Below are 18961 nucleotides of genomic sequence, written 5' to 3' on the forward strand. Positions count from 1 at the left end.
CATCCCTCCAATAGAGTCCCAGACACTTGTAGAATCTATGCCAAGGTGCATTGAAGCTGTTCTGGCTCGTGGTGGCCCAATGCCCTATTAAGACACTTTATGTTGGTGTTTCCTTTATTTTGGCAGTTACCTGTATGTCTATTTATTTGTGGGAGTATTTGGGAACAGATTTCCTAAACTAAAGTAATTTTGAGCTGAATTCCTTTCGTCCAACAACAAAAATCCTATTTGGGTGTCAATCACACATGTTTTTTATACTTTTTTAAATTTGAATCCCCATTGAGTGATTGCACTTCTTGCCCACTAGTCAAACATGTAGACTTACAATATATTGCTCTGGCAATTTAATAGCGCTATTTTTGATAAAAAATTATAATAATACCAATAATAAGCCAGTCCCTTCAGGATTTCACAGGTATTTAAACAAATATTTGCGGGCAAAAATGCTTGATTTCGCTACGGCAGTTCTGACATTTTGCAGGGAATTGTTGATTTTGCTAAAAAATTGCGGACTCCTGGAGGGGCAGCATGGAATTTATACTCTGAGAGTATTCCTGAATTCACGGTTCATCCACAACCTGTTGATGCCATGATCAAGATTGAACATGACTTCAAAAACAGGTTACACATACAGCCGTAAACAAACTTGCATATGTACAAATATGATAGTACTCAGACATGCTCTGCCTCATGGCTCATCTGTCCCCTGACATCCAGGGAATTTCTGTGTTATTTTTGTTATAGACCAGATGGCTGGGAGCTTATATTTTCCTCACAGCCTAGCAGTGATCCATTTAGCTGAAAGCAGATGTCAGAGGTGATGTGACTGTAGGGCAGGGCAAACACATGGACATACAGACCCATCTGTCTTTAAAGACAAATCCTATACATAATACACTGAGTATTCAAAACATTAAGAACACCATCTGACCAGGTGAATCCAGGTGAAACCTATGATCCCTTAATGATGTCACTTGTCCGTTGGGGGGGACGGTGACAAGTGACATCAATAAGGGATCATAGTTTTCACCTGGATTCACCTGGTGTTCTTAATGTTTTGAATACTTTTATATACACAGTTTTATATACACAGTCATACTTTTTTTTCACAACCCCAATCTCACAAATACTTCTCTGATTAGCTGTTTAAAGAACACATTTATCTCATTCACCTATAGATTTGCACGTACACCTTTAGGTTCCTAACCTAAATAATCTATAGTCACTCAATGGCCAGAGATGTGGATCTGATTACAAATGAGATGAAAGCCTGCCATACCTTTCTAGATTTGTCAGTAGCGCCTTGGGTAGTGAACCTCATTTTATCAAGTTTAAGGAGAGATAAGACAAACTAACCCATCGAGAGTGGGAGGGTGGGGCAGCAGATTTCCACTCAAATCCTCTAAAATCCCAATTAAAATTAAATGTAATTCAAACGTAATCGTTCTTGGGTAGACTTCTGCCTTAGAGTACACGCAATATACAAATAAATATAGGACTATGATGAAAAAGCATACTTTTTAATATTGTATTTTAATAAACGATCTGTATATGCAGGGCTAAGGTGACTTGGTTAGTTATGCTTCCCTCTATTCAAGAAGAGGTTTTCAGACTTTTACAGAGATTGGAAATGTACTCTGTCTTTGGAATGTGTAAACTGACCTTTGTAACCTCAAGCGGCAGAGGGATCATCGGGTTCCTGCCTGACCTGTTCTTTCTCCCACTGTCTGCACTGCAGATAGTTTTACCAGACCATTTACCTGATCATCATTGACTCACACTAAACAAATAAAATGTCAAATGTGGAACACTTTCAAGTGGCTAAAAAGTTATTATATATGATTGGAGATGGAAATATATGTCAATCAGTAATGTATTACATTTTTGATATGATGTTTATAGAGTTTTCAAACTATATGGACAATGGAGGGGGATTTCTGAAGATCTTTAGTAACACAATCAAATCCCAAATATAATTAGATTTAACCTCATTCTACCTATATAGTCCTCACCATCCATCTGGTGATCGATTAAAGTTTATATGTGTCAATCTGGTCTATCAGCATAATTTAAAAAAATGTTTTCCCTCATTCCATTTCTCCGGGCATATAAATGCTTTTCGATGTATTACAGTTTTTGGAAAGACCAGGAAACAAATCATATGGAGGGTTTGTCAATGACCTGCAGGTGTGATCATGTGAGTTTCACAATTATATGATTGTTGTTTAGCTCCTCCTCTGAGGTGTTACCATCCCTCTTCTCATCCTGCACCAATAGGGTGGGGTGGGGAGGTTATACAAATAGCATTCCTTGGGGAAGCTGTTGTCGTGGAAGTTCTCTGAGCACAAACACTTGTTCCATAACAGAGCATAGTGTGTTGTGTCTTTTTAGCCCAGTATAAGGTTTAAGAGCTCAATTTGAAGATGTCTCTTATAGAAGGTCTTCTCCAGACATCAAGCACGATGACACTGCTGGGGGCTGTGCTGTTTCTCCTTGTCCTCTACCTCCGTTCTTCTGGTTCCAGCGCTGAGGAACAGGGGAAGGAGCCTCCAGGACCCAGGCCACTGCCCCTGCTTGGCAACATGCTCCAGCTGGATCTCAACAGGCCCTACTGCACTCTCTGTGAGGTAAGAAGAAGTAATGCGTTGCTTTTATAGAAAACCATGTTGAGGTTGTTGATATGATCTGTGAGATTGTTTTATCTCACTTTATAGTTTTCTTGCTATTTCACCAGGTTTTAAAAGTTCAGTAAGTAAACTGATAGAATTAACTCTGTGCATGCTTTTAGCTGGTTAATGTTGTTTAATATTCTATTCTGCTCCCGACGGAGCAGCAGTCGGGAGAGGACGTGTTTTTCTCTAGCTCTCTAGCTGGAGGTAAGGAAACTTCTCATTTGGTGTTGAGTATAGCTTAACCATGTATTAGATCGTAGGTTGGTAGTTAGTTGTAGTTAGGTATTGTATTTATTATAGGTTAGTATTGTTGTTATTGTAGGTTTCCGTAGGTTATTGTAGGCTAGTATTGAAGCACGAGGCTAGCTAGCTAGCGGGTAGCTACTGGTAACGATTAGCAACGATTAGCAACGGTGGAGAGCTTCCCATATGGTGTTGAGTAAAGCTTAACCATGTATTAGATCGTAGGTTGGTAGTTAGTTGTAGTTAGGCATTGTATTTATCATAGGCTAGTTTTGTTGTTATTGTAGGTTTCCGTAGGTAATTGTAGGTTAGTATCGAAGCACGAGGCTAGCTAGCTAGCGGGTAGCTACTGGTAACGATTAGCTGTTCCCACTGTTAAATGTGCTGCTAGCCAAACGTTTAATTTTTGCTGCGTTCTGCGTTATGTAAGGAACTAGACACGGACATTAATTATCTGTTTAGTGTGCTAACACACTCTTGGCAGTTTGTTGTAACCAAGTATTGGTGCTAAATTGTGTGTTAATGGATGCTAGCTTGCTAGTTAGCTACGGCGTCATAGCTAGGTATCGTGGGTAGCTACTGTGTCTTGGCAGTGTCTTCCGCCGTGCCGGCTGTAGCACGAAGCGAGCTAATTAGCCGTTTTTTCGAACAGAGTCAGAGTCAACACAGTAGCCATTGTGTGCCGGGTGTAGCACGAAGCTAGCTAGCTAGCCGTTCTTCAAACAAAGCCAACACAGTGGCCATTGCTAGCTACCCAGCACGACCAGCGAACGGTACGGTAGTAGCTAATTACAATATACTTGTCCTAGCTAGCCAACGTTGAATCATTGCTGCGTCATGAAAGGAACTTGACACAGACACGAATGATCTGTTTAGTGTGTTATCACACTTTTGGTGGTTTGCTGTGACCAAGTGTTTGTGCTTGGCTGTGTGTTACTGGATGCTGGCATGCTGGTTAGCTAGTTAACACACTATTGGTGGTTTGTTGTGAGTATTGGTGCTTAACTGTGTGTTTAAACTGTGTGTTATTGGATGCTAGCATGCTAGTCAGCTATGGTGTCATAGTTGGCTAGCTGAATAAAGTGGGTTGAGTCTATTCCTTTAAACATTGAACAACTGTGGTTCACAACAATTCTGATTTCTAAAGGTGGAAGTTGGGGGAGTTTTTGTTCGGGTGGTTCAGTGAAACAATTTTAGTTTCTGAGGTAGAAGTTTTTGGTGAGGGAGGCCCCCCTCTCTCCTCTCCCAGATGCTTAGCTCATTTCATTCCGATCTCCTCTGCATTTTTGTAGCCATTTGCTACAGCCTGTCAACTATGCCTCTGCCTATCCCTGTTCTCTCCTCTCTGCACAGGCTACACAAACAACGCACAACACCGCGCGGCTGCTGCCTCTCTAACGTGGTGGTCCCTGCACGCACCCTCACCTGGAGTTCCAGGTCGCAGGCAGCCTCTGGAACTGCCGTTCTGCTGCCAACAAAGCTGACTTCATCCCAGCCTATGCCAACCTCCAGTCCCTCGACTTCCTGGCGCTGACGGAAACATGGATCACCACTGAAAACACGGCTACTCCTACTGCTCTCTCCTCGTCTGACCATGTGTTCTCGCATACCCCAAGAGCATCTGGTCAGAGGGGTGGTGGTACAGGAATCCTCATCTCTCCCAAGTGGACATTCTCAATTTTTCCCCTAACCCATCTGTCTATCTCCTCATTTGAATTCCATGCTGTCACAGTCACTAGCCCATTTAAGCTTAATATCCTTGTCATCTATCGCCCTCCAGGTTCCCTTGGAGAGTTCATCAACGAGCTTGACGCCTTTAAGTTCCTTTCCTGAGGATGGCTCACCCCTCACAGTTCTGGGGGATTTCAACCTCCCTATGTCCACGTTTGACTCATTTCTCTCTGCCTCCTTCTTTCCACTCCTCTCCTCTTTTGACCTCACCCTCTCACCGTCCCCCCCTACTCACAAGGCAGGCAATACGCTTGACCTCATCTTCACTAGATGCTGCTCCTCTACTAATCTCACTGCAACTCCCCTCCAAGTCACCGACCACTACTTTGTTTCCTTTTCTCTCTCGCTCTCCTCCCACACTACTCACTCTGCCCCTACACAGATGGTAATGCGCCGCCGCAACCTTCGCTCTCTCTCTCCCACTACTCTCTCCTCTTCCATCCTATCATCTCTTCCCTCTGCTCAATCCTTCTCCCTCCAATCTCCTGATTCTGCCTCCTCAACCCTCCTCTCCTCCCTTTCTGCATCCTTTGACTCTCTGTGTCCCCTATCCTCCCGGCCGGCTCGGTCCTCCCCTCCAGCTCCGTGGCTTGATGACTCACTGCGAGCTCACAGAACAGAGCTCCGGGCAGCGGAGCGGAAATGGAAGAAAACTAAACTCCCTACCGACCTGGCATCTTTTCACTCCCTCCTCTCTACATTTTCTTCATCTGTTTCTGCTGCTAAGGCCACCTTCTACCACTCTAAATTCCAAGCATCTGCCTCTAACCCTAGGAAGCTCTTTGCCACATTTTCCTCCCTCCTGAATCCTCCCCCCCCCCCCCCCCTCCTCTCTCTCTGTGGATGACTTCGTCAACCACTTTGAAAAGAAGGTTGACGACATCCGATCCTCGTTTGTTAAGTCTAATAACACTGCTGGTCCTGCTCACACTGCCCTACCCTATGCTTTGACTTCTTTCTCCCCTCTCTCTCCAGATAAAATCCTGCGACTTGTGACTGCAGGCCGCCCAACAACCTGCCCGCTTGACCCCATCCCCTCCTCCCTTCTCCAGACCATCTCCGGTGACCTTCTCCCCTACCTCACCTCGCTGATCAACTCATCCTTGACCGCTGGCCATGTCCCTTCCGTCTTCAAGAGAGCGAGAGTTGCTCCCCTTCTCAAAAAACCAACACTCGACCCCACTGATGTCAACAACTACAGACCAGTATCCCTTCTTTCTTTTCTTTCCAAAACTATTGAGCGTGCCGTCTTTAGCCAACTCTCTTGCTATCTCTCTCAGAATGACCTTCTTGATCCAAACCAATCAGGTTTCAGGACTGGTCATTCAACTGAGACTGCTCTTCTCTGTGTCACGGAGACTCTCCGCACTGCTAAAGCTAACTCTCTCTCCTCTGCTCTTGTCCTTCTAGACCTGTCTGCTGCCTTTGATACTGTGAACCATCAGATCCTCCTCTCCACCCTCTCCGAGATGGGCATCTCCGGCGCGGCTCACTCCTGGATTGCGTCCTACCTGACCGGTCGCTCCTACCAAGTGGCGTGGCGGGAAGCTGTCTCCGCACCACGTGCTCTCACCACTGGTGTCCCCCAGGGATCGGTTCTGGGCCCTCTCCTTTTCTCCCTATACACCAAGTCACTTGGCTCTGTCATATCCTCACATGGTCTCTCCTATCATTGCTACGCTGACGATACACAACTAATCTTCTCCTTTCCCCCTTCTGATAACCAGGTGGCGAATCGCATCTCTGCATGTCTGGCAGACATATCAGTATGGATGACGGATCACCACCTCAAGCTGAACCCTGGCAAGACGGAGCTGCTCTTCCTCCCGGGGAAGGACTGCCCGTTCCATGATCTCGCCATCAAGGCGGTGACCCGCTCCTGCAGGTTCATGCTCTACAACATTCGGAGAGTGCGACCCTGCCTTACACAGGAAGCGGCGCAGGTCCTGGTCCAGGCACTTGTCATCTCCCGTCTGGACTACTGCAACTCGCTGTTGGCTGGGCTCCCTGCCTGTGCCATTAAACCCCTACAACTCATCCAGAATGCCGCAGCCCGTCTGGTGTTCAACCTTCCCAAGTTCTCTCACGTCACCCCCCTCCTCCGCACACTCCACTGGCTTCCAGTTGAAGCTCGCATCCGCTACAAGACCATGGTGCTTGCCTATGGAGCAGTGAGGGGAACGGCACCTCTGTACCTTCAGGCTCTGATCAGTCCCTACACCCAAACGAGGACATTGCGTTCATCCACCTCTGGCCTGCTGGCTCCCCTTCCTCTGCGGAAGCACAGCTCCCGCTCAGCCCAGTCAAAACTGTTCGCTGCTCTGGCACCCCAATGGTGGAACAAGCTCCCTCACGACGCCAGGACAGCGGAGTCACTCACCACCTTCCGGAGACATTTGAAACCCCACCTCTTTAAGGAATACCTGGGATAGGATAAAGTATTCCTTCTAACCCCCCCCCCCCCCCAAATTGTAAAGTGGTTATCCCACTGGCTATAGGGTGAACGCACCAATTTGTGAGTCGCTCTGGCTAAGAGCGTCTGCTAAATGACGTTAATGTGCCCTTGAGCAAGGCACTTAACCCTAATTGCTCCTGTAAGTCGCTCTGGTTAAGAGCGTCTGCTAAATGACTAAAATGTAAATGTGTATTTCAATAGATATGTCCTGCCCAAGTAGCATGGTCCCATATCTGTTTTTTTGCTGGGACCAGGCTATGGACAAAATACTTTGTGACGGTGACCAAAGCCTTGCAAGCAAAGAGATGACAGGCCACTTTAGACTATTGAGATGCACCCTAGGAATATCCCTTCAGGGATCTTGTTAACAAAACAGACCAGGGTTCAAATACATAGAGTATGTAAGTATTTGTTTTTGACACTTTTCTGTTTTTTTGAGTATTTTCTAATACAGAGCAGAAAACAACTACTTCAAATAAAAGACAAGTAGTTGTAAATACATTACATGCCAATACTTTCCAAATGTATTTCCAATAAGAAACTTTGTCTAAATGTTTTTGTAAGTAATTAAATTACAGTGAATAGTATTTGAACCTAGGTCTGACTTCAACTGTAAACCACTGTCTTCACGCTGTTTCTTGACTGAAACATGTCAAACAAGCCAGTTTTGTGCTTATTCATATATCATTACGAGACATAACTGAGTCTATGGTGTACTTTATGTATGCTTTATCTGTCCAGCTCGCCAAGAAATATGGCTCCATCTTCACGGTTCACTTTGGACCCAAGAAAGTGGTTGTTCTGGCAGGATACAAGACGGTCAAGCAGGCGCTGGTCAACCAGGCAGAGGACTTTGGGGACAGGGACATCACTCCTGTGTTCTATGATTTCAACCAAGGACATGGTAATGATATTTTACTCGTATTCTGGCTAGGTCACATTCTTAAAGGGATAGTTCACCCAAATTACAACATGTCTTATTGGTTTCCTTACCCTGTAAGCAGTCTGTGAACAAGCTAAGACAGCAATCCATGCATTTGTTTGTTCTCCAATTTATGCTTTGGCCACAAATGCAAGTATAGGATGAGTCAACAACATTATGTGGGTATGAGTTAACAGAATATGAACTTTTAAAAGTGAGATTTTTCACTGGACATTTACTTTAAAGCAACTTTATTGAGCTACACAATCAATTTCAGACACTTTGAGATGAGTTGGATATGAAATGCATTACAAGCTCTTAAAAGTCTTATTTTAGCCTGGTGGAACCAGCTTGATTGCTGTATTCACCATTCTGTTTAATTGCATGTATTAGCCTTTCCTTTCTCCAATAGATGGGCGTTTGGAATAAACCAGAAAATGGCTGGTCCAATCAGCGCCCTCTCAGAAACAGTGGTTGGGTTTAGGACAAAAACCAATGTTGCAAAATACTGTGCTTGAATTAGGCTGTCCTCTGATTGGTTGAAAGTGTTCAAAATGCTGACAAGTTCGTTTTGAATAATACCACTAATTTCTGACATTTCAGACTAGAATGGAGAATGCAGAGATCAGGCTGTTTCCACAATTCCATCAAATGTTCTTCTTCTAATCCTCTGCAAATAATATAAATGTATAAGATGTCTTAAATAGTTACAGATGATCATGACCAGAAAGGGTGCAGAGATAATTTGGCAGATTATACATTTTCTTGGTACATGTTAATTATTAAATGGCATATTTTATTAATGTATATTACTTTATTATTATTATTACACTTTGAATTGTCATGGAAACAAACAACCTTCTTTACAGGGATTCTGTTTGCCAATGGAGACTCATGGAAAGAGATGAGGCGCTTTGCCCTGACAAACCTTAGAGACTTTGGGATGGGCAACAAAGGGAGTGAAGACAAAATCTTAGAGGAAATCCCTTACCTGATTGAAGTGTTTGAAAAACATGACGGTAAGAGCAATATAGGTATCTCTACACTGTAGTAGTAGAAGTAGCATGATTTATTTAAAGGTGATGTGTAGGCCTAATTGCCTGGTTAAAAATCGGGCTATTTTTAACCATATTATTAGTAAACAGCTATTTGGCTTTCTAAGTGATCGTCTGGGTTCTGGAAAGCTTATTTTGTAATTTATTAGATGTTTTGTCTATCGCAGGTAAAGCATTTGACACAGCACAGCCTGTGATTTATGCCGTCTCCAACATAATCTCGGCCATTGTCTATGGCAGCAGGTTTGAATACACTGACCCCCTATTCACACGCATGGCAGATATGGCCAATGAGACCACACGCCTTACAGGCTCCGCATCAATTCAGGTACAGTCTGCTCATTCAGGCCATTCTGTTTTTACTGTATTTTCTAAATAAATAATGGCTGTCTCAGTGCAATCAATACAACTAGGAAACAGAATACCTGACTTTGCTGATAGCTACTTTATTGAGGAAAAGTGTACTTACTATGCCTGTGATATGTGGTTGTCCCACCTAGCTATCTTAAGATGAATGCACTAACTGTAAGTCGCTCTGGATAAGAGCATCTGCTAAATGACTAAAAAAATATTTTTTACAAACTATAGAATTGTAAATAATATTGTGTATAATATGGGCACCGATATACAAAATCTATATCAATATCAGTTGCATTATTTGATTCCATATCGATATCATATCGGTTTATATAAAATACATTGCAACTGTGTGAATGTTCACTTTTCTGTTCACTTCCATGGCTCTTTGAAGTTCAGACAACTGTTTGCAGGTTGTCCATTGGGCCAGGTGTGAATGTTCTGGTAGCATAATATTGTATTCAAGCTGGTTAGTTAGGGAGGCCTAAATTATAGCTAACTAACCAGCTTGAATACAATAGGAAGCCCATCCACAGTTGATGGACCATCAACAGGCAGTTAAATATGCTAAGTTGAGAGCCTGTGAGAAAGTCTGTTAGAGGATTTCGTGTATGCACGAAAAGTAATGTATACTTTTTACAGAATAGTAAAAAGAACAAACCGATATTACAATATGCCTTGCTCATATCAACATAAAACGATATCGATATCATATTGAATGATCAATATTGGTGCCCACCACTAATAACTACATATTTATGCATATATATTTAATTTATATATAAAATATATAATTACATTTGTATTTATGTATTTAATAATCTAATTATAGTTATGTGGTATGGTATGGTGTGCTATGTTGTATGTAGTAATGTTATAATTAATTAATATAAGCAGATATGAAAATATAGTTTTAATGTGTATTCTACCTCTCTGTATAGATGTACAACATGTTTCCCTGGTTGGGCCCGTGGATAAAGGACCTGACGCGTCTGAAAAAGAATGTTGCTGATATGAAGATGGAGGTGACAGAGCTGGTGAGAGGCCTGAAAGAGACTCTGAACCCTCAGATGTGTAGAGGCTTTGTGGACTCATTCCTTGTCCGAAAGCAGACCCTGGAGGTAAGAAGAGTTCATGCAGAATCTGCATCTCACTCATACATAACAAAGTGTTGCATCAATATTGCTCAGTATAACTATACAGAATATAATTAATCAATAAGGTCCGAGGGGGTGTGGTATATGGCCAATTTACCACAGCTAAGGGCTCTTCTTAGGCACGACGCGAAGCGCAGTGCCTGTATACACCCCTTAGCCGTGGTATATTGGCCATATACCACAAAACCCAGAGGCGCCTTGTTGGTATTATAAATTGGTTACCAACATAATTAGAACAGTAAACAAGTAATTCTGCGTCATACCCATGGTATATTGTCTAAAATACCACGGCTTTTGGACAATCAGCATCCTGGAACCAAATTCCCCAGCTGAGGGAGGATAGAACTAGAGTTTTCTCCGTATCAGTAGAATCATATGTAAACTCACAGAGACTCAAACACTAAAACAGTTCCTCAAGCTGATTTAAAAGAATGTGTTGATTATCTGTTTTGTTTGCTTTGTTTGTTATTTTCCATGTTATGTCTATCTCTGATAAACCACACAGGAAAGGGCTATCAATAGCCCATATTAAAATATGTAGCCTTAGAAATAAGGTTAATAAAATCAATAACTTGCCAACATCAGATAACATTAATATAGTAGCCATTTCTGAGACTCACTTAGATAATTCCTTTTATGATACAGCAGTAGCAATACAAGGATATAACATCTACAGAAGCGACAGGAATGCCTATGGGGGAGGTGTTGCAGTACATATTCAGAGCCATATCACTGTAAGGCTTAGAGAGGATCTCATGTCAAGTGTTATTGAAGTGTTGTGGTTGCAGGTTCACCTCCCTCCTCTAAAGCCTATTATTTTAGTGTGCAAGTTGAGGAGATTAAATTACTTGGTGTTATTTTAGACTGTAAACTGTCATGGTCAAAACATATTGATTCAATGGTTGTAAAGATGGGGAGAGTTCTGTCTGTGATAAAGAGATGCTCTGCTTTTTTGACACCACACTCCACAAAGCAAGTCCTTTTATAAGAAACATTAATGTGTTGGAAATTCCAAATTGTTTGCATAGTCAATTTACACACAGCACTGACACACACACTTAAGGCATCTGCATGCTTCCCATCCGAAACAGTTCTGAACAGTTTGTGCAGATATATAGGGATTCTTTCCTGCACAACATTTTTTCTCGAGGGCAGCCGAAGTTCGGGAGCCAAAGTCTATGTCCCTTTGTCGGTCATTGGTCAACAATAGCCGCTATTCAATTGAGTGTTTGTTGTCATTCAACGATAGACGACTCGATACTGCCCCAAACATCTTAGTTAGATGTAAAATTGCGCGACTAAGATCTCCTCTGCGAAAAACTTAAACATTTATGACAGATTTCTTGAGATTAATTCAGACTCTTTTCAGGAAGTGTATACTGGCTATGCCGTCTCAAGATGGACAAACAGTACTATTGCCGCTTTTTCTCGTTTTTCTTTTAAGGGAGTATGCAAGCAAACTCGCTTGGTTCTCCTGGCGGAGTTCGACTAGGAGCAAGCTGAACCAAAGCATGCGGAAGCCTTTACCCCAGTCCAGAACAAATTCAAGGAAACGTACAGTATTATACAGAGACATGATTGCATGGAACTCCCTTCCATCTCATATTGCGCATGTGAACAGCAAACCAGGTTTAAAAAAATAAATAAAGCAACACCTTACGGCACAACGCCTCTCCCCATGTTACCTACTTTGTGTGTGTGTATGTACTGACATGTATGTGTAACTGATAGACGCACACAGGCACACTACATGTTCATGTTTTTAAATGTATGTAAATTGTACATTATTTTGTCTGTAATGTCTTTTTTGTTATGTGTTGGACCCCAGTAAGACTAGCTGTCGCCATTGATGTCGGCAAATGGGGGTCCTAATAAAATCGAATCAAATCTGTGAACTCCTTAAGTAATTTTTGTACATAATTCATATGTCATCTGCGGGTCTGTTTCTGTTAGGAATCTGGCAATATGGATTCTCTCTACCATGACAACAACCTGGTATTTAGTGTTGCTAACCTGTTCGGTGCTGGTACCGACACCACCGGGACAACCCTGCGCTGGGGTCTGCTGCTAATGGCCAAGTACCGCCATATACAGGGTAAGGATTTATATAAACACAAACGAACGCACGCACGCGCACACACACACACACACCACAGGAGGCTGCTGAGGGGAAGACGGCTCATAATAATGGCTGGAATGGAGTAAATGGAATGGTATCAAACATATGGAAACCATGTGTTTGATGTGTTCGATACCGTTGCATTAATTCTGTTCCAGCCCGTCCTCCCCAATTAAGGTGCCACCAGCCGCCTGTGACACACACACACACACACAGATTACACACACACACAGATTACACACACACAGATATAAAACAGTAAAGCACTCATGGTGTTACAAGTTATAAACATTGGCAAAGGGCCAAATTGAAGCATAGATTATGAAACTAGATAAGGATGGCTGGGTTAACAAAGGTTAAACGTTAACTCAGGTTTATAATCTATGCTTCAATTTGGCCCTTTGCCAATGTTTATAACTTGTAACACCATGAGTGCTATACTGTTTTATATCTGTGTGTGTGTAATTCCCCCCCCCCCCCCCCCCCCCTTTTTGCCCTCAGAACAGCCTCAATTCATTCACCCTCTGAATGGCACAAATACACAATCCATGTCTCAATTGTCTCAAAAATATATTTTTAAGCTGTCTCCTCCCCTTCATCTACACTGATTTGAAGTGGATTTAACAAGAGACATCAATAAGGAATCATAGCTTTCACCTGGATTCACCTGGTCAGTCTATGTTATGGAAAGAGCAGGTGTTTTTAATGTTTTGTATACTCAGTGTACGTTTCACTGCAGTAACTCCAATCCCTCCCTCCATTCTGTCTCAGACCGGGTCCAGGAGGAGATCAGCAGGGTCATAGGAAGTCGTCAGCCCTTGGTAGAGGACAAGAAGAACCTGCCCTACACTGTTGCAGTGATCCACGAGACCCAGAGACTGGCCAACATTGCACCCATGGCCATCCCTCACATCACCAGCCGAGACGTCACCTTCCAGGGATATTTCATCAAAAAGGTCAGATACCTGGCTGTCCAAATCTGTTTTAGTTTGTGACCAACTTTATTTTTTCGTATTGTCTTTTTTTTTTCGAAGGGAGGTTACAGGTTCAAAAAACTATAAAATAAATGCATACAAAGATAACCCCAACCCATTACCCCCCTCAGTACCCATCCATCCGCCCGCATCCTCTCTCCCCACCTGGAAACCATGCCTCCCACCCCGCCTGTATAAATTGATGGTTCGGATTACGGGATGCCAAGGTCATATTTTTCTATATTCTGTTCCAGTTAAAGGATTGTTCAGATTGAATTAGATCTGTGGACCATACTTTTTTAATGGCTATCTCAGAATATTAGCTTTCCAAAAGTTGTTTATACAGTATCTCACAAAAGTGAGTACACCCCTCACATTTTTGTAAATATTTGAGTATATCTTTTCATGTGACAACACTGAAGAAATGACACTTTGCTACAATGTAAAGTAGTGAGTGTACAGCTTGTCTAACAGTGTAAATTTGCTGTTCCCTCAAAATAACACAACACACAGCCATTAATGTCTAAACCGCTGGCAACAAAAATGAGTACACCCCTAAGTGAAAATGTCAAAATTGGGCCGAAAGTGTCAATATTTTGTGTGGCCACCATCATTTTCCCGCACTGCCTTAACCCACTTGGGCATGGAGTTCACCAGAGCTTCACAGGTTGCCACTGGAGTCCTCTTCCACTCCTCCACGACGACATCACGGAGCTGGTGGATGTTAGAGACCTTGCACTCCTCCACCTTCCGTTTGAGGATGCCCCACAGATGCTCAATAGGGTTTAGGTCTGGAGAAATGCTTGGCCAGTCCATCACCTTTACCCTCAGCTTCTTTAGCAAGGCAGTGGTCGTCTTGGAGGTGTGTTTGGGGTCGTTATCATGTTGGAATACTGCTCTGCGGCCCAGTCTCCGAAGGGAGGGGATCATGCTCTGCTTCAGTATGTCACAGTACATGTTGGCATTCATGGTTCCCTCAATGAACTGTAGCTCCCCAGTGCCGGCAGCACACATGCAGCCCCAGACCATGACACTCCCTCCACCATGCTTGACTGTAGGCAAGACACACTTGTCTTTGTACTCCTCACCTGGTTGCCGCCACACATGCTTGACACCATCTGAACCAAAGAAGTTTATATTGGTCTCATCAGACCACAGGACATGGTTCCAGTAATCCATGTCCTTAGTCTGCTTGTCTTCAGCAAACTGTTTGCGGGCTTTCTTGTGCATTATCTTTAGAAGAGGCTTCCTTCTGGGACGACAACCATGCAGACCAATTTGATGCAGTGTGCGGCGTATGGTCTGAGCACTGACAGGCTGACCCCCCACCCCTTCAACCTCTGCAGCAATGCTGGCAGCACTCACACGTCTATTTCCCAAAGACAACCTCTGGATATGACGCCGAGTACGTGCATTCAACTTCTTTGGTCGACCATGGCGAGGCCTGTTCTGAGTGGAACCTGTCCTGTTAAACCGCTGTATGGTCTTGGCCACCGTGCTGCAGCTCAGTTTCAGGGTCTTGGCAATCTTCTTATAGCCCAGGCCATCTTAATGTAGAGCAACAATTCATTTTTTCAGATCCTCAGAGAGTTCTTTGCCACGAGGTGCCATGTTGAACTTCCAGTGACCAGTATGAGGGAGTGTGAGAGCGATGACACCAAATGTAACACACCTGCTCCCCATTCACACCTGAGACCTTGTAACACTAACGAGTCACATGACACCGGGGAGGGAAAATGGCTAATTGGGCCCAATTTGGTCATTTTCACTTAGGGGTGTACTCACTTTTGTTGCCAGCGGTTTAGACATTAATGGCTGTGTGTTGAGTTATTTTGCGGGGACAGCAAATGTACACTGTTATACAAGCTGTACACTCACTACTTTACATTGTAGCAAAGTGTCATTTCTTCAGTGTTGTCACATGAAAAGATATACTCAAATATTTACAAAAATGTGAGGGGTGTACTCACTTTTGTGAGATATTGTATATTATAGAGATCAGTCCTTTTGGGAGCCCAGATAATTTATTTATAAATCCCGTGACTGGATGGTTCGGTAGTTGGGTTTCTCAAGGGACTCCATAGGCCAGCATAGCTGACTTTAGTTGTAAATATAGAAAAAGTTAGTTGCCTGGTAACGTGTATGCATCTTTCAAATCTTGGAATGTTCTCAAACCATTACTGTCCATGATATCGGTAAGGGTACGGATTCCACATTTGGACAATTTGGGGGATGCAAAAAGCCGCGCTCCAGATCACAACACATTATTGTGAAATATTGGAATATGGGCATGCCATTAAGAAATATATAATTCTGCCTGAAATTGCAATCCACTCCTTTTGAGTGTGCACTCCTTTTGAGTGTGCACATTTATTAAACCAAGTTTCATCACTCATCACTTTTACTCTGAAAATAAGCGGTCCTAAGCTTCACTCTCACTGCAGGGGACGTCTGTGATTCCTCTACTGACGTCCGTCCTACAGGACGATAGCGAATGGGAGAGCCCCCACACCTTTAACCCCTCCCACTTTCTGGATGAGCAGGGACGATTCATCAAGAGGGACGCCTTCATGGCCTTTTCTGCAGGTATATCAACTTCATCATATAACAATGTATTTCATTGCAAGAAGTAGAGAAACTGTGGTAGCCTTTTGGACAGACTTCATGCTATTTTCTATATCTTTGGTCTCTCTCGCAGGTCGTAGGGTGTGTCTGGGGGAGAGTCTGGCCAGGATGGAGCTCTTCCTCTTCTTCACCTCCCTCCTGCAGCACTTTCATTTCTCTCCTCCTCCTGGAGTAACAGAAGATGATCTGGACCTGACACCATCCGTGGGGTTCACGCTCAATCCTTCACCTCACCAGCTCTGTGCTGTGAGCCGGGTCTGAGAAGCAATGACAATTTTAACATGAAAATATTGGTGGGACAAACAAACAAGCTAATATGCATTGAAACCACTACACTACATATTAAATGCACCATCATAATAACCAATCCCAGAAATGAGTTTGCGCGACACACACAAACATTATTATATTTTGTTTATGATCGGTTCATAGGCTACTTCCAATATCTTTTTAGATCTAATTGCACGGAAGACCACAGTAGTCGAACATACTTTTATAGAGTAAAGTTTATTTTACTTCATTTTCAGCATCGGTCTGCAGTATTGCTAATCATTGTTAGACTATTGGGACGCAGCCCAAACACGTTCTGAGTGCAGTTGCATCTGCCTGCCTGCCTGTTAACAAGATGTTCCTGTTAAGAATAAAGCAACAAAGTTTATAAAACTTCTCCTTCGCTTCAACCATTAATAAAACAGTCTGACATCAGGATAAATCCATTAGAATTCAACCACCCCCCTGCTGCCATGGCGGATGCTATTGGTGCTATATCTGAGTGTTTAACACCTTTTCTGTCTTCGGAGTTGGTCATTTTAGGGGATTTGACTCTGGATTGGCTATCAGATCAATTTAAGATGATATGCATTGATTTTTATCTGACTCAATTGATCTCAAAACCCACATGGCCAAACGTGAAAAACCCTGTTAACTCTTCATTGATTGATTTAATTCTTACTAATAACCCCCATAAATATTTGTCTAGTGGAGTATTTGCATATGATCTCAGTGATTATTGTCCCATAGTATGTATTAAGAGATACAAAACAGCAAAATACTAATCCTCGTTTAATTAAGAAGAGAAATGTAGCAGTTTTCTGCTTAAGGGTTTTTACATGACATGTAACTCTGTTGTTTTTATCGCACTGCTTTGCTTTATCTTGGCCAGGTCGCAGTTGTAAATGAGAACTTGTTCTCAACTGGCCTACCTGGTTAAATAAAGGTTAAATAAAATAAAATAAAAAATGTTCTACTCTGATTTAACCACTGTCTCCTGTATTCCTGACCATGAGTTGGCTCTAGAAAATGTCTCCTCCATATTTATTCCTGTAGCAGATAAACACGCCCCTTTTAAACAATTCAGAGTCAAAGATAGATTGAACCCTTGGTTTTCTTCTGAGTTCTCTGAGCTCATTCATATGAGAAATCAGGCCTGGGCCAATTCAAGGACAACTGACTCCGTAGTGGACTGGCAATCTTTCAGACAATTGAGAAACAGATGTAGTATCTCGATTAAGAAAGCTATATCTAGCTACTTTTTAAGTTCCATCTCAGACTCTGCTGGTGATCTTTCTACATTTCAGAAAACAGTAAATACACTGAAGCGTACACATTCCTCCTCTTCCCTGCCTAAGCAAGGTTCTGTCTGACTCTGGCATTATAACTGAGAAGAATTGGATAAGTGATGCTTTTAATCATCATTTTATCTTGGTAGGCTTTTTATTTGAGAGAAAAGATGGTGTAGTTGACCCTGGTCAGTCAACCGACTGCTCTTCCCTCTGCCAGGCTCTAGCTGACTCAACGGTTAACCCGTCAACTTCTAGTGAATCTTTGTTTTCATTTAAACAATTTACTATTTGTGATGTGCTAGATGCCTCGCTTAAAATTGATGTAAAAAAAAATCCACTGGGGCTGATATGCTTGATCCATTTTGGCTGCAGCTCTCTTCCCTCCTGATTGCTGAATCATTAACCCATATTTTTAACCTGACAATTATATCTGGTACTATCCCAAAGGTTTGGAAGGCGACCCATGTAGTCCCCCTTCACAAAGGTGGTGACCCTTGTGACCTAAATAATTAATTATCAGCCTATTTCTAAACTTTTAGCCTAGCTAAAATATTAGAATCCTTGATTAATTCAATTCTCAGGTCATAGCAGTATCTCTGCTGCATCCTTAGTTATAAATGAAGTGTTTATCTGTATGGATAAAAGGCAACATTGTGCTTCCCTCTTTATTGACCTGCCAAAGGCTTTCGATACTGTTGATCATTCACTACTCATTCAGAAGCTTTCCTCAATTGGCCTAGATCTGGCTGCATGTAACTGGTTTAAAAATTACTTGACAGATAGAACTCAATGTATACAGTATCTACTGATGGTGTTAAATCAGGTTTCCTGGATATTATGAAAGGTGTCCCCCAGGGGTCGATTCTAGGTCCTGTACGTTTTACTGTTTATATTAACAATATTGACTTGTAACGTGCACTTCTATGCCAATGATACTGTTGTGTATGCTATTCCCCCACGGTTGACCAGGCTCTATCTGAACTACAGTCTGCCTTCATTGTATTACAGAAAAAATCTATTGACCTGAAATTAGTACTGAATGCAGGTAAAACTAAGTATATGTTGTTCTCTAGAGCACATTAAAATAAG

The 18961-nt window shown here is 42.6% G+C and overlaps 1 protein-coding gene across 1 annotated transcript in view; it reads left to right on the forward strand.

Moving 5' to 3' along the window:
• The window catches only part of LOC311117126 (phospholipid-transporting ATPase ABCA3-like), a gene marked incomplete at its 5' end in the record, with an annotated part of 57972 nt that extends 40407 nt beyond the window's left edge, over positions 1-17565 (forward strand). The window contains 9 exons of the mRNA XM_084192113.1: positions 2525-2627; positions 7843-8005; positions 8893-9042; positions 9246-9406; positions 10377-10556; positions 12546-12687; positions 13483-13667; positions 16130-16271; positions 16384-17565. Of these exons, the coding sequence (XP_084048239.1) occupies positions 2525-2627; positions 7843-8005; positions 8893-9042; positions 9246-9406; positions 10377-10556; positions 12546-12687; positions 13483-13667; positions 16130-16271; positions 16384-16571 (1414 nt within the window). The remainder of the gene's footprint in view (positions 1-2524; positions 2628-7842; positions 8006-8892; positions 9043-9245; positions 9407-10376; positions 10557-12545; positions 12688-13482; positions 13668-16129; positions 16272-16383) is intronic.
• Positions 17566-18961: the final 1396 nt, after the last annotated feature.

Source organism: Coregonus lavaretus (assembly GCF_964263955.1).
Source record: "Coregonus lavaretus genome assembly, contig: HAP1_SCAFFOLD_2576, whole genome shotgun sequence".
In the NCBI taxonomy this organism is placed as follows: domain Eukaryota; kingdom Metazoa; phylum Chordata; class Actinopteri; order Salmoniformes; family Salmonidae; genus Coregonus; species Coregonus lavaretus.